At 39.6% G+C, this 13,216-nt stretch overlaps 1 protein-coding gene and 1 long non-coding RNA gene across 11 annotated transcripts; one reads left to right on the top strand and one right to left on the bottom strand.

The window, feature by feature from the left end:
- Positions 1–244: 244 nt before the first annotated feature.
- LOC149010160 (uncharacterized) lies at positions 245–13,159 on the top strand. 9 transcript variants are annotated; one of them, XR_016174311.1, is made up of 4 exons: positions 245–395; positions 579–688; positions 2,430–2,913; positions 3,172–5,027. It is a non-coding gene; the product is annotated as an uncharacterized LOC149010160 (long non-coding RNA). The 9 variants fall into 9 exon arrangements; XR_016174310.1 differs by lacking the exons at positions 2,430–2,913; positions 3,172–5,027 and adding an exon at positions 13,059–13,159; XR_016174316.1 differs by lacking the exons at positions 2,430–2,913; positions 3,172–5,027 and adding an exon at positions 8,257–10,199.
- Positions 1,206–13,216, bottom strand: LOC149010159 (protein ABA AND ROS SENSITIVE 1-like). 2 transcript variants are annotated; one of them, XM_089160643.1, is made up of 6 exons: positions 13,085–13,216; positions 8,140–8,356; positions 5,268–5,613; positions 2,040–2,115; positions 1,908–1,954; positions 1,206–1,811 (listed from the first exon to the last, which is right to left on the bottom strand). In XM_089160643.1, exons 1-6 carry the CDS (start codon positions 13,214–13,216, stop codon positions 1,628–1,630), a joined length of 1,002 nt encoding a protein of 333 aa, XP_089016769.1. In that variant the 3' UTR covers positions 1,206–1,627. The 2 variants fall into 2 exon arrangements, with proteins under 2 accessions (XP_089016769.1, XP_089016770.1); XM_089160644.1 differs by having other exon boundaries at positions 5,268–5,610.

The raw sequence follows: 13,216 nt of genomic DNA, 5'->3' as shown, positions 1-13,216 counted from the left end.
CGCACAAAAATATTCCATCGTATCCGAGGATATCCACGTCCACCCACTTGAATATTCAGCTTCTATTATTCACAACGAGGGGTCGTGGTGTCTGTCAATTTGCGCGTTGGGGACGATATTTAAATTCAATCACAATATAGGGCTTGTGATTGTAATTTGTGAAGCGATTACTCACCAAAATCTTGTTCTTGTTATAAATATCACAATTTTCTCAGTTGTCAGTCTTCTTCAGTGCATAGGGTTTACGAACGGTTGTTAGGGTTTCTATCTTTATTTCCCTCTCTTTCATATCTCACTGTCCTCTGCGCAATGGCCGTCACCTTCTCCGATCTGCACACTGAAGCTGGTATCAAATCTTTGGAAGGCCACCTATCCGGGAAAACCTACATCTCTGGGTAAGTACTTCACATCACTCTTCCAAAGTATTGTGTTTATTGATAGTGATAGCGCGCATTTTTTACAATGTGCGATTTTTATTTTTATTTTTTGTTTTAATTCAATCGGTTGATCTATCGTTGGGCGTTTAAAATTCAGAATTTGGATGTTGTTTATAATGGCTTATTGCTGGTTTGTTTCAGAGATCAACTCACTAGAGATGACATCAAGGTGTTTGCAGCTGTTGTAGGGAAACCAGGGGATGCGTTCTCAAATGCGAGTACGACTGCGTTTTGTCGCATCTAGCCGCAAGGTCTGTGTTTCTGTTTATGGATGGTTTCATTAACGAATTTAATATATTCTTTCTCCCCTCTTCTAAATGAACATCTCTTAACTTCGATTTCGGATCCCTTTTTCTTGCAATTGTCTCACATGTGCCGAGCTTTTATTTGTTTTCCTGAATCTGATTTCTATTGGTAGAGTGAGCTATTTAATTATATGTCAGCAGCAGAGAAGTATAGAAAACTTGCAATTTTGATACTTTCCTCATCAAACGTACTGGTTGTAGTTATTTTGCATCCATCAGCATCTTGATGTGAAGGTCATACCACCATATACTACCTTCTAGGGTTCATTTTCCTCGTAATTGAAATTGAATGACAGGTTATCATCATCATCTTGGGTTGTCACTCAAATTATTGTTATCATTATTTTTGGATAAAAAGTTCACTCGATTCAGTTAGCAAATTATTATGTTGGTCTTTCTCATTTTTATCAATTTTTATCAGATCAACTTTTGCCAAGGAAAGGAACTTTGGTTGGGAATATGGTCTACATGAACATTCTCATGTGTCCCTTTCTCTTTTCTCTTTTCTCTTTTGAAAAGACTCCACACTCTTTGCTTTAGGTAGAAAAAAGAAATGGAAATAGAAATAGAAATAGAAACAGAAACTGTCTGTTGGCGTTGAACACTCTCAAGAAATGGGGAACAGAACTGTTTTAAGTAACCCTTGATTGAAAAGTTGTTTGAGATAAATGATGGTGCAGGTGCATAAATACAGATGTGTTTTCATAAATTGGCCATCAGCTTCAACCTTACAACAATGTAGAGCAGATTTACAGTATAATTTATAGGCAAAAACTCCTATAATGGCGTTGAATTGCAGACACCGAGCCAAATTTTAAAAAGAAATCACATTTTCTTTCACGATTGCTGCAAGTATAAGAAATGAACAGAGCATTTAAAAGGTGTTCATAAATGCTTAGCTCTCCAATCTACCGCGAAATCGTCATCAACATCTTCATCACTTGATGATTCTTCTTCTTTGCTCTTCTGATCCACAGTTGTTGTGGGAACACCTTTATTTCCAGCAGAACTGGCAGCTCTACGTTCCATTTGTTTGTGCTTCAACATTTCCACTCTCTGCCGACATGTTCTGCCAGACCAGACCAGACCAAAAAAAACATGATTAAGAAATGCCTAACCGCCCAAAAAGTGCACAAATGATAATTTCTTGTGTCCAATAACTCACTGTTGCTCTAACGACTCAGCCCCCTCTATCATTTCAGCAGCATCAAACTGTCCAAATAAATTGCATGTGCCAACATCAGTTAGTGTAGTTCAAACAACAAATACGCGTCATCAGTATAATTAAAACACTGACCTCTTCCTCTTCTAACCGTTCATCCACTTCCTTCAAGTCTTCTTGGATCAATTTTTCAAACTCTTTGTACTCGTCCCTGTGCAGATTTCATCAATATGTTTAACATTCATTCGTGCATGTTATAGTTTAGAAAGCAAATTTAAGGGAACTAAGCAGCAGAAAATCTAAATGGGGGAAACAACAGCTCTGCTTGTAGCCAACAAGGCGAACTATTTGGCTGCCAATTCTACACTCAGTCATGTATGGCAGATGACGTGATGGCTTAGAATAAGAAATCACATTAAAATGGAACAAATGCCATTCAATATAGTTGAACTTCTTGACCTATTAGTAATCCAATTTCTTTATATATAATGCTTCCACAGATGTGAAATCGTTATCCTTTCAAAGAAAAATGCAGAAGAGACTACACTGAGACCCCCTTTTTTAGTACAAGGAAGGATTCAACTGAAGCAGTGTTGATTGTAACCCACCATGGAGACAGTCAAATAGTCAACCAATAAAGAATTTCATGCATCTGCCACCTAAAAAGCAGTTGCATACAACTAAAGAAGACAAAGAAGGAAACAACTGAAGCAGTAAAACTGTCACTGTAAATTGACCAAGATGACGACAAAATGGTTAGCATAACAGACTCATTTACTTGCAGCATGTAAAAAAGCAATTTATTGTGTTCAATTCTCATGATCCAGAAAATGAAGATAAACCGTCGATCAAGGAAATTTCCCAAAATAAGTAAGGCTTTCATAGAACTGGGCTTGATTATCAACCTCTCTGAAAAAGGATTTGGGACTGATACAGATGACATGGAAGTCATTACAAAAATCAGGCGCAAGGAACAACTTTGGGGCATTACCAGATGACCAGTTCAAAGGTACTTCATCTGAACAGAAATTAGAGACCTAAATCCATTGAATTTTAACAAGGAAAACAAATAAATATGAAGATTGTACACAACATCCTCTTGAGGACTGCAAGGATTTTACAGGATCATCAATTTATGGGATTGGGTAGTTTCATATTATGAGGAAAATGGTTCACAGGGATCATTCATTAGCAACCTCTTGAGAAAAATGTCTAAATAGAGTGTAGATTGATTCATATGGGGAATGTAATGCTTCACGTGCTGCAGGAGAGTACTTAATGAGGAACAAATCACGGAGGCTTTTCTGGAGAATAGGGGAAAAAGACTTCACAACAATGGAACTGATAGGGGAAAAGGGAAGGTGGTGACGTGCAGTAATTGGAGATGGCTAGGAAAACATTACTGGATAGAAAAAGAATACAGGAGGAACCCTACTGCAATATTCAGCTTATAGAGCCAGTCCAGACGCAGTGTCCCCAATTGTTTACTGACTTCCAGTAGCAGAGTTGGCAGAAGAAGGACTCTGCTTACAGAATTACACCTAGACTTGATTATCCAGATAGCATCCGATAAGGCACCAATGTATGTGGCGTACTCGGAGAAAGGAGGGATCAAACGTGTAAGGGACAGGAGGGGCAGAGAAAGCAATTGGGACAGATGGCAGCATGTAATGGGGAAGCAGCCACATTTGGACAAAAGGGAGCAAACCTGACTGGGGCAGGGAATGTTGGCACAGATGTAAGGCTAGGATTAGGGGGATTAATGGAATTCTTGGGGTAGCACCATTCTATGGAGGCAAGGTAAACGAGAGAAAGGGAGATTTCAGTGTGTAAGGAAGAGGGCAAGCTTGCAGAAGACCCTCCTCAGTTAGCAGTAATTCAAGTGAGCACTCAAGTTAGAAAGGTCGAGTATTGTACCTTAACTCCAGTCTAACGGTTGGAACACAGTTAAATTTATTTAGTGAATGAACAAACCACAAAATATCTCTTTTCAGTCTTCTCAAACTCTGTTTGCCACTGAGTTGCAGGGTGTGTGTGTGTGAGTGGTTTGGTGATATCGTTTGTGCAGCGGCTTATCAGTGGAATTCAGGGCTGCCAAGAGCTGATTCAGGTGTTTGATTGAGGGCGTTGCTGAGTTCCTAACAGCATCCTTTTTGTAACATGTTACCAAACTATTATAATGTGATTGTTCAAAGGTAGCTTCTTTTGCTATGGTCCCTCAAGGAAGGCTGTACTCTTATGTACCACTATGTACTTCCCCCACCCCCACCCCCAAAAACAAAAAACAAAAAACAAAAATAACAATAACAAAATAAAATAATACAGAAATTATTTATCTAATATAACAACTTGTGAGAGGTAAAGACAAACTTATTTTTTGAAGTTGAGATATATCAATAAGACTAACCTATCTATCCAATAGTCAAAAAAGCAAAGTGAGCTATCCACATGGCAGAAGAATACAGCTATCTGAGTTACATTCTTAGGTCATCGAAAGATCTTTTAAACACTTTGGTCCCTGCTCCATCTATGACTCCCACATCTCCTCTGCTCCATCTCTAATGACTCCTGGTCTTCCCCACCCTCTCCCTCGAGTCACACAGAAATCTGGTTCCCTCCTCCAAAAAAAAAAAGAAGAAACAAAACCTCCCTTCGCCATGGCAAGGCCATTTGGCTCCCCTCCCCTCAAGCTCTTTCTCCACCTCACCTTGGAACCTCACCCATACCCAAGGCCATACTATTACTTAGTTTCCTTTCATTTGGTTTAAAGGCCTCATTCTCTGCCATGCTTTCACCCTCTGGAAATCCATTAAACTTCCACCCAAGCTTTCCTTGTTCACCATCACATCCCCATTAACCCAAATTGTATCCTTTGTGGTATTGAAGATGTGGACCACCTCTTTTTCTCCTACCTTTTCTCCAGCTCCCTTTGGAGAAAGATTTTGTCATCCATTTGGCCTCACTTTTGGCACTCTTATGGGTTCGCTTGGCACTGGTGGTGGATCTTGAGATCCTTTCCCAGCTCTTTTTATGCTGGTAGGATAGTCTTTGGTGAGAGTGCAACCTCAAAAGATGTAGGTCAAACTCCAATCCTAGGACATGATTTGAAATACCATCCACTTTGATGTTTCTTCTAGACTACATTTCCCCTCCCTTCCCCCCCCCCCCCCCCCAACCACTCCAACCAAAAAAAAAGAAAAAACTGTTGTGGAGACCCCAAGGTACAGGCTTATTGTTGTTACTTAGGGCCTTTCTTCTTCTACCAACCTGTTAATCAAAGGCTGCCCCCTTCCTAACAATGGACACAAAACTTTTGGCCTATTGTGGAAAAACAACTCATATCCATCAAACATGAGAACATACCTTATATCAAGCTTGACAGGCTCAATGCCACGTGCACGTAAATCAGCATCCTTGTTATCAAAGAAGCCTTCAGGAAGAGCTCCCTTGGTCAACTGGACTTTTGAAGCATTGGCTTTTCCGGACCGGTGACCAAGCTGGTTGGAAGGCTTAATTTCATCTCTCTCTTTTGACTCTACGACATGAATAGTGGGTAATCCAATGCTCTTGCTTTCTGAGTTGTATGGTTCCAAAGAATGAGTTCGGTCAGAATCTTCTGCCTTTCCATATTCATTTAGAGATGAATCAGAGTCAACCAACTTGGTGGAAGATTGAGGACCAATAGAACCATCATTGTCTCCACCACCTTCTACCAGACATAAAAAGAATCAGCAATTTATTGCCCCAATCGTTCCCAAAAGGAGAAAGAGAAAAAAAAAGAATTCTGATTAACAAACATCAAATGCACAAAAGCACTCACTGATACAGCCTGCATAAGATGGATAACAAGGATCCTCATAAAAGAAGGTAAATTAAAATAATGATGTAATTATGTAAACCAAGAATGTCAACTTAACCCTCATCCAATAGAGGTGATTAGCTGAGAAAATCTTCTTGATGCAACTATATCACATTGTGACATGATAACCAGAAGATTAAAGTCAGAAAATTGTCCAAGCGCTACACTTTGAGCAAGGTTCCTTGATAAGAAAACAACTTTTCCAAATGGTTGAAAAGAATTTACTGCTTGCAGTCAGTGACATAAGATTTTTTGGTCATATCACTCACTTCCACAGGTAAGGAACCAAATGGTAAAGAGTTCTTGCTGTAGTGAAACCCTGCAAAGCAAGTAGTCTAGGCTTGCCTGAAAGGTTAAAAAAAAGGTTTACACAATAAGAGGAGAAATTAGGTAGTGCAGTTACAGTGCAAACCTTAGGGCCTGTTTGATAGAACTTGATTACAGGCTTTGTTTAAAATGCTTTCATCTGTTAATAGCTCAATTACAAGGTCCATTTCTAGATCCACATGGTGTAGACTAATATATGTGGAGCTCTCTTAGTCCTGGGGCCAAGTAGTTGCAGTCTAGTAGTTCATTTAGAGTAATCTCATTAATGCCAATCTAGTTAGAGTTGCAGTCCATCCGTTTATTTACTACTGTTTTTTTTATCCCCCGCTCTATTTCTGTTAGATTATATAGATTTTTAAGGAGTCTGAAGTTCACATAAGCACTACCCTTTGACTTTTCTTTTTATATATAAGGATGCAATTTCCTATCAGATTACAAAATTGAATGACGTTTACTTGTGGAAGCGTGTTAGGTGCGGGAGCTCTACTTCTCTGCTCTTTTTTTATTGTGGTTCCATTCACAAGTACTCTTACAGTTCCTATACAAACATTCTTTCTGCTGTTCTATTTCTTTATTCTCGTTTCTTCACACCAATTCTGACTGCTGGAATATCAAGAACAGTAAGCTCTTAACTGTAGTAGCTACCCAATTTGTTGATACCTAATCTGGATTACTGATTAGGGTTGGCACCATGCTGCATCATTAGGGCTTGGAGCTTCTTTCATTCAAGGGCAAGCAGGAGATCAGCAGAACTATTTCTTAAGGAAAGAAATAAAGATTAAACCTTACATGTAACAATGAAAACCTGTCTCAAGTAACACGCACCAGACAGAGGAGTATTCAGGTGTTTAAGGGAATGGAAACTGGGCAATATGCCTCAAGTCTCTACCATCCACAAACAACAAAATTTACTTACTTTTTGAAATGGTAGGTACACTTGTATTAATGTGACAAAACAAGCAACCACAGAAGTATATAAAAATCACTAGTATGGTATCTTTTTAACAACAACAACAACAATAAGCCTTTTCCCAACTAAATGGGGTCGGCTACATGGATTCTTGCCCTCCAATCGGTTCTGTTTAAGGCCATGCTAGATACAAGGCCTAAGCTATACATATCCTTTCTCACCACTTCTCCTAAGGTTATCTTAGGTCTACCCCTAGCTCTTCTAGTTCCTTCAATATGGATTATATCACTTCTCCGAACAGGAGCATTTATAGGTCTCCGTTGAACGTGGCCGTGCCACCTCAAACGACTTTCTCTAAGCTTATCACTTATGGGAGCAACTCCCAGACCAACTCTAATATGATCGTTTCTTATCTTATCCATCCTAGTTTTGCCACTCATCCATCTTAGCATCCTCATTTCTGCTACACTGAGTTTATTTATATGATTCTTTTTAACAGCCCAACACTTTGCACCGTACATCATAGCTGGTCGGACAACGGTCCTATAAAATTTTCCTTGCTAACCTAGAGATAGTCCAGTTATCTTTTTAACTCTTTAAAAAAATACTCCTCCATAGTAATTGCAATACATTGCTAACCTAGAGATAGTCCAGTTAATTTAAGGTGTTAGTGGCATGTTAAAGAGTTCAGTACAGTTTAAATTGTCAGAGGAGTATCACGGAGATCGGTAATTAGAGGTCATTGGTAAAATCCTAATTACCTCTTTGAAATGCAATTAAAGTTCCATTAAATTAGGCTTCGGTTGACTGCACCTTTTTTAGCTTCCCTTTTCATCCTTTTATTTCATACCTTTTTCTCACAATTATAGTTGATCTCCCCCTATATCCTTTCTTCTAGTCCCATTATTAACATTTGCAATCTCAACCTTTTTTTTTTTTGGTAAGACATTCTCAACCTTCAAAGCTACCTAGAGTAATATGTCAAGCCCACAACCCAGAGAGTCTAGGTTATCACAAATTCCCACTAAAGCACATATAAGGTCATTCAGAGTAGATGCTACAGAGTCTCAAAATCATTATAAGATAAGAAGAATAAGACCCATGTTATAAAATAAATCGGTCTAATAACACCTTCATACCATATCTTTGTCTTTTTGTATCAGGATTGTCAAAAAAGCCTTCTGGCAAAGCAGAAGATGACCGTGATTTTTTCAATTCTTTAGAGGCCTCAGAATTGGTGTTTTGCAACTCTACAGGAAATTTGGATTCAGGTTTATGAACCTTCACAGGGGCTTCAGATTTCCCACCATTGACTTGTGATAAACCAGCGGCAGAAGCCTTCACATTTTGAATCGCCTGTGAAATATGGTAGGCAAAGTTTCATCAGTAGACAGTAATACTTATCATGCATGCAATAACAGTATCATTTTAGGCAAACAAATGCCTACATGTTAGATGGATGAACAAATCAAGCCATAAATTGATGGAATATGATGTAGGAAAACTCCAAACCATGCAATCAAGGTACAGGTATGACTATAGAGATGTGACCACAAAAATAGGCCAGATTACTTTGGACAAGGCTTCACCCACTAAAGCAGATCCAGGTATCGACAAAAGTCAGTCCATGCACCAGGACTTCGACCAAATACTTCAGCAGAACTGCAAAAGGCAGTCAAAAGCAACCAGAATGAACTTGTGGGTTTTGGACATGATACAATGAGTCAAACTCAGCAGATACCATGGCTAGGATTCAAGGACTCAGGAATATTAAGTACTATCTGTATTTTTAATATAAAAATAATTCAGCATATCCCAAAGTGAGGTGCTCACTCAATTCTAGAATTCCACATCAGTCAGCATTAAAATCAGTTTGTTATTCTGATGTCATATTCTTCTTATTGTTCTCATGCTAAGAAACTGATCAGAAATCAAATCTGAAGAAACTGATTGATATGAAATCTAGTTCTGGACATGTTCCATTATTGTTCTTCTCCTCCTATTTTAGGTAAGGCCCATCGCCCGTTACTCACATGCCTCCATGCCAGCATCAAATGCGGCCAAAAAGTAACTCTTCAAAAATAAGAAAAACCAACCAGAATAGCATGCAATCCACTAGCACTTTCCACTTTTCATGTTTTCCACAGAACCTTTAATTTTCCTATAAAAATGAAAGAAGAATAGAAGTGACACACAGAATTTATAATCCAAGCATGAATAAAGCAGAAATTTCATCCATGTAAAATAAAATTTAAAGACCAAACTTCTTGGCCTCCCCTGGACTTTGCTCTAATTTCGAAAACAAGCACTCACCCAACCACTGGTGCATTGAACAATTACATGATTACATCTGCACCCTGAAGGCTGACAGTGTTATTCAGGCATCAGTTTTGAAATGTAAAGACAACTTTGCCCCTTCCATTTTGCTTTTTTGTTCTTGTTCCTCCTGCAACTCCACCACCCCATGCTGCTGGTCCCAACTCCCATCCTTCTCACACCCTGTTTCTCAGTTCCACCATAATTAAACTTCAATTAAGTATCAACAAGCAGAACCCTGTAACCTCAAGCAACAAACTCAGCCTTATCCCTACTTAATGGGGTTGCATATATGGATCCCAAAAAGAAAATAACAACCCATTTGAGAATACAATATACAAAACCAGATCACTGATGGTTAAAAACATAAAACCCTGTCGCGATCCAGCCTAGAGGAGAGAGGGGTTGAATGGACTTCTTCTCTAAAGGCTCTACAAACTATTCAACCACAGAAAAACATTATAAGGGAGGAAGGTATCTGCAGTTATAAGCTATAAACCATGTAGCCTCCTTTTAACTTTGTAGTTCTACCAGTGAGAGGATTAGATTCTGTTAAGTACCCAAATGAAGCAACTTAACAAAGATGGAATAACTCAAGAAGATAATAATAATAATGGACTTTGAATGAAAATTGAACGAGAAACAAAACACACTACTAGCAGTAGGTGAATCCTACGGCTACCCAAGAGCAATAGCTCTTCCCCAATAACTCAAAAACCATGCCTAACCTACTCTTCCTTTCCATATTTATAGCAATTACTTTCCTACCATATTAATCAACCGAACCATCCCAACTCTACTCGTTAAAGGCAATCTGAATGCAATAGGACTCTTCAAATCTAATCCTAAAAGGTAATCTGAATGCAATAGGACTCTTCAAATCTTCCAATCGTTTCCTTCCCTAGATTTTAGGGATTTGCTCCAATCGTTTCCTTCCCTAGACTTTAGGGATTTGCTTCCAATAGTTTCCTTCCCTAGATTTTAGGGATTTGCTTTCCACGCTTTCGAGTATAGACTCGTGATACAAGGGGCTTATCAATACTCCCCTCCAACAGTTTCACCTTGTCCTCAAGGTCAAAATCTGGAAAGTGGGACCAGAGAGGTGTGTGAAAGTTCTGTTTCGACCAGAGGGTCAATTTCGTCAAGTCCAGGGCTACCGTTGGTCATTTCTCTAGTGGTTGCAACATCCTGTTCATCGGCATCATGGAGTACCAGCACCCTAAGTTGCTTCAAAGGGCAACGATGACCTTTGGTATAAGGAGCATCGCACCGGAAGCAAATACCCTTGTCCATTTTTTCCTTGATTTCCTCCTGAGAAAGCCACCTCGATCGTCCGTAAGAACCTGTAGTCGCCAGTGTTGCAGAATGATGGGAAGAGGAAGAAAACGATGGGTCTTTTTGGGTTGGTCGAACCGGGGTATTGAACACCTGGTTGGTTCCGGTTCCTGGGTTCAATGTTGGACCTTTTGAGTTAATGCTAGTTGGGCCCAATTGAACATATCATTGGGCTGAACTTTGGGTCGGTGGAGTGGGCTGGGCCCAATAAGGTTTCTGCTTGAATTTTCCAGCCACGTTTTTTGCTTCTACTGCCTGGGCCAGATCTATTATTTGGCCCAATGTAGTGGGTCCAAATACCCTTACCTCGGCCCTAACGTCCTCATTCAACCCTGCCAAAAACACGCCCTTCAGCCACTCTTCTTCTACAGTGCCGGCAGCCGCCGTAAGTGCCTCAAATCCATCGCGGTAAGCGACAAACGACCCAACTCGCTTATGGGAGATCAATGCTTCTTGTGGAGTCTTCATCTGTGCGGAACTCAAACGCTGGATCAACGCCTCTTTCAAATTCTTTCATGATAGTAATGGTTGGTGCAACTCGCGAAAACGTACCCACCCTAACGCAACTCCCTCAAAACACAAAGTTGCGGTTCGAAGTTTCGCTCCATCGCTTAATTTGTTCAAATCAAAATATCTTTTGGCGCGTGCGATCCATCCCATAGGGTCGTCTCCAAAAAAAATTGGCATGTCAAGATGCCTAGGAAAAAATCCCCTCAATTTTTCTGTTTCACCCATTCTCTCATTTGGCGTTTCCTCAGGCGTCGTTGCTGTTAGGATATCGGCTGATTTCCCTTTTGCGAACAGAAATCGCAGTTCCTCTCTGAATTCATCATTGTCTTTTTCCCCTTTTTCAATCTGATATGCTAAGGCCCCTACTTTACCTTGAATCTCTTTAACCATGGTTTCTAATTAGTCTACCCTCTGTTCCATTCTGCTTTTTACCATTACCCTGGAGTCGTTTGGCTCTGATGCCAATTTGTTAAGTACCCGAATGAAGCAACTTAACAAAGATGGAATAACTCAAGAAGATAATAATAATAGTGGACTTTGAATAAAAATTGAACGAGAAACAAAACACACTACTAGCAGTAGGTGAATCCTACGGCTACCCAAGAGCAATAGCTCTTCCTCATTAACTCAAAAACCATGCCTAACCTACTCTTCCTTTCCATATTTATAGCAATTACTTTCCTACCATATTAATCAACCGAACCATCCCAACTATAATCGTAAAAGGCAATCTGAATGCAATAGGACTCTTCAAATCTAATCCTAAAAGGTAATCTGAATGCAATAGGACTCTTCAAATCTTCCAATCATTTCCTTCCCTAGATTTTAGGGATTTGCTTCCAATCTTTTCCTTCCCTAGATTTTAGGGATTTGCTTTCCATGCTTTCGAGTATAGACGCGTGATACAAGGGGCTTATCAGATTCTAACGATTCTCCTCCTAAGGAAGAACCCAGGCTGTCATAGATAAAGGATACTCAAAGAAAATAACTAAACTCACTAACCCCCAGACCAAGTGAGTAGAAGTTCACACTGAATCTCTGAAACTGGCCCACTTTAGGAGTTTGGGTGTGTAAGAGAACCAAAAGTTGCAGAAGATTAAGAGAAGTAAACAAAACCAGTAATTAGAAAAAACAAAGAAGAAAAGTTAAAAGGCATGGTAAGGGTTGGACAGGCAACCTAATTTGATGGAGGGAGGTGAAATCAGAGGTTTTTGACCAAAGGAAATAAAACTTGATTAGGGTTTGAAATTTTGAATTTGAAAATCCTATATCTGGATTTTGAGTTCTGATGGAGTTTGGATTCTGGAATGACAGTTGGGCTGATCTCTAGGCTATAAAACACAGATTGGAACATTAGTGCATCTACAGAGTTGTCATAGTTGCTCGTCAGTTTCACCTTTCAGTCTCTCGGTCTTTTAATGGGGTCACCTGGTCGGGCTGACCGACAGACTGGAAAAGAAGACCGAGACTAACTTGCATTAAATCGGCCCAGTTCCTAAACCAGTCAGTTTATTTATCGTTTCGGTGCGGTCCTGGCTTTATAGGGCCAGGCCGGATCGGTTTTATCACGTCAGTCTCAAGATTGACACTCCTCGTCGAAGAAATGGGTCTATGTTTTGTAATATAAGGATAAAAGCGTAAAACTACACTAATGAAGAGCAATATGGTCGTTCATTAAGTTTTACTTCAATTAACTTTCAACTTAACAGATTAGGGTTACTTGTACACCCCACCCATTGTGTAGAGATGGTCCAGGTAACTGTTTAGAACACCGCAGATGGGTTGGGATGGTGGAGGGTCATGTAACTTGCTCTAATTTAAATTAACAATTTGATGATAGATGTGTTGTAGATACAGGCTGATGTAGTTCTCTTAAAAGTTTGAGCATTTTCAACAGGTAGCAAAAATCCAGTAAAGCATCACCTCATGATGTTTGCGAGATGCTTGGTGTGCAGGCCACATGGACTCAGATTTCAGAGTGACATCACATACTCTACAGACAGGTTGATCATGTTCATTGTACCTACATGCAGCGAAGGGAGAAAAGTTATACAT

This window comes from Hakea prostrata, chromosome 7, assembly GCF_041222555.1.
Source record: "Hakea prostrata isolate BN-2017 chromosome 7, UWA_Hpros_2, whole genome shotgun sequence".
NCBI lineage: Eukaryota > Viridiplantae > Streptophyta > Magnoliopsida > Proteales > Proteaceae > Hakea > Hakea prostrata.
The sequence above is the reverse complement of the archived record's forward strand: the minus strand, read 5'-3'. Positions and strand labels throughout refer to the sequence as shown.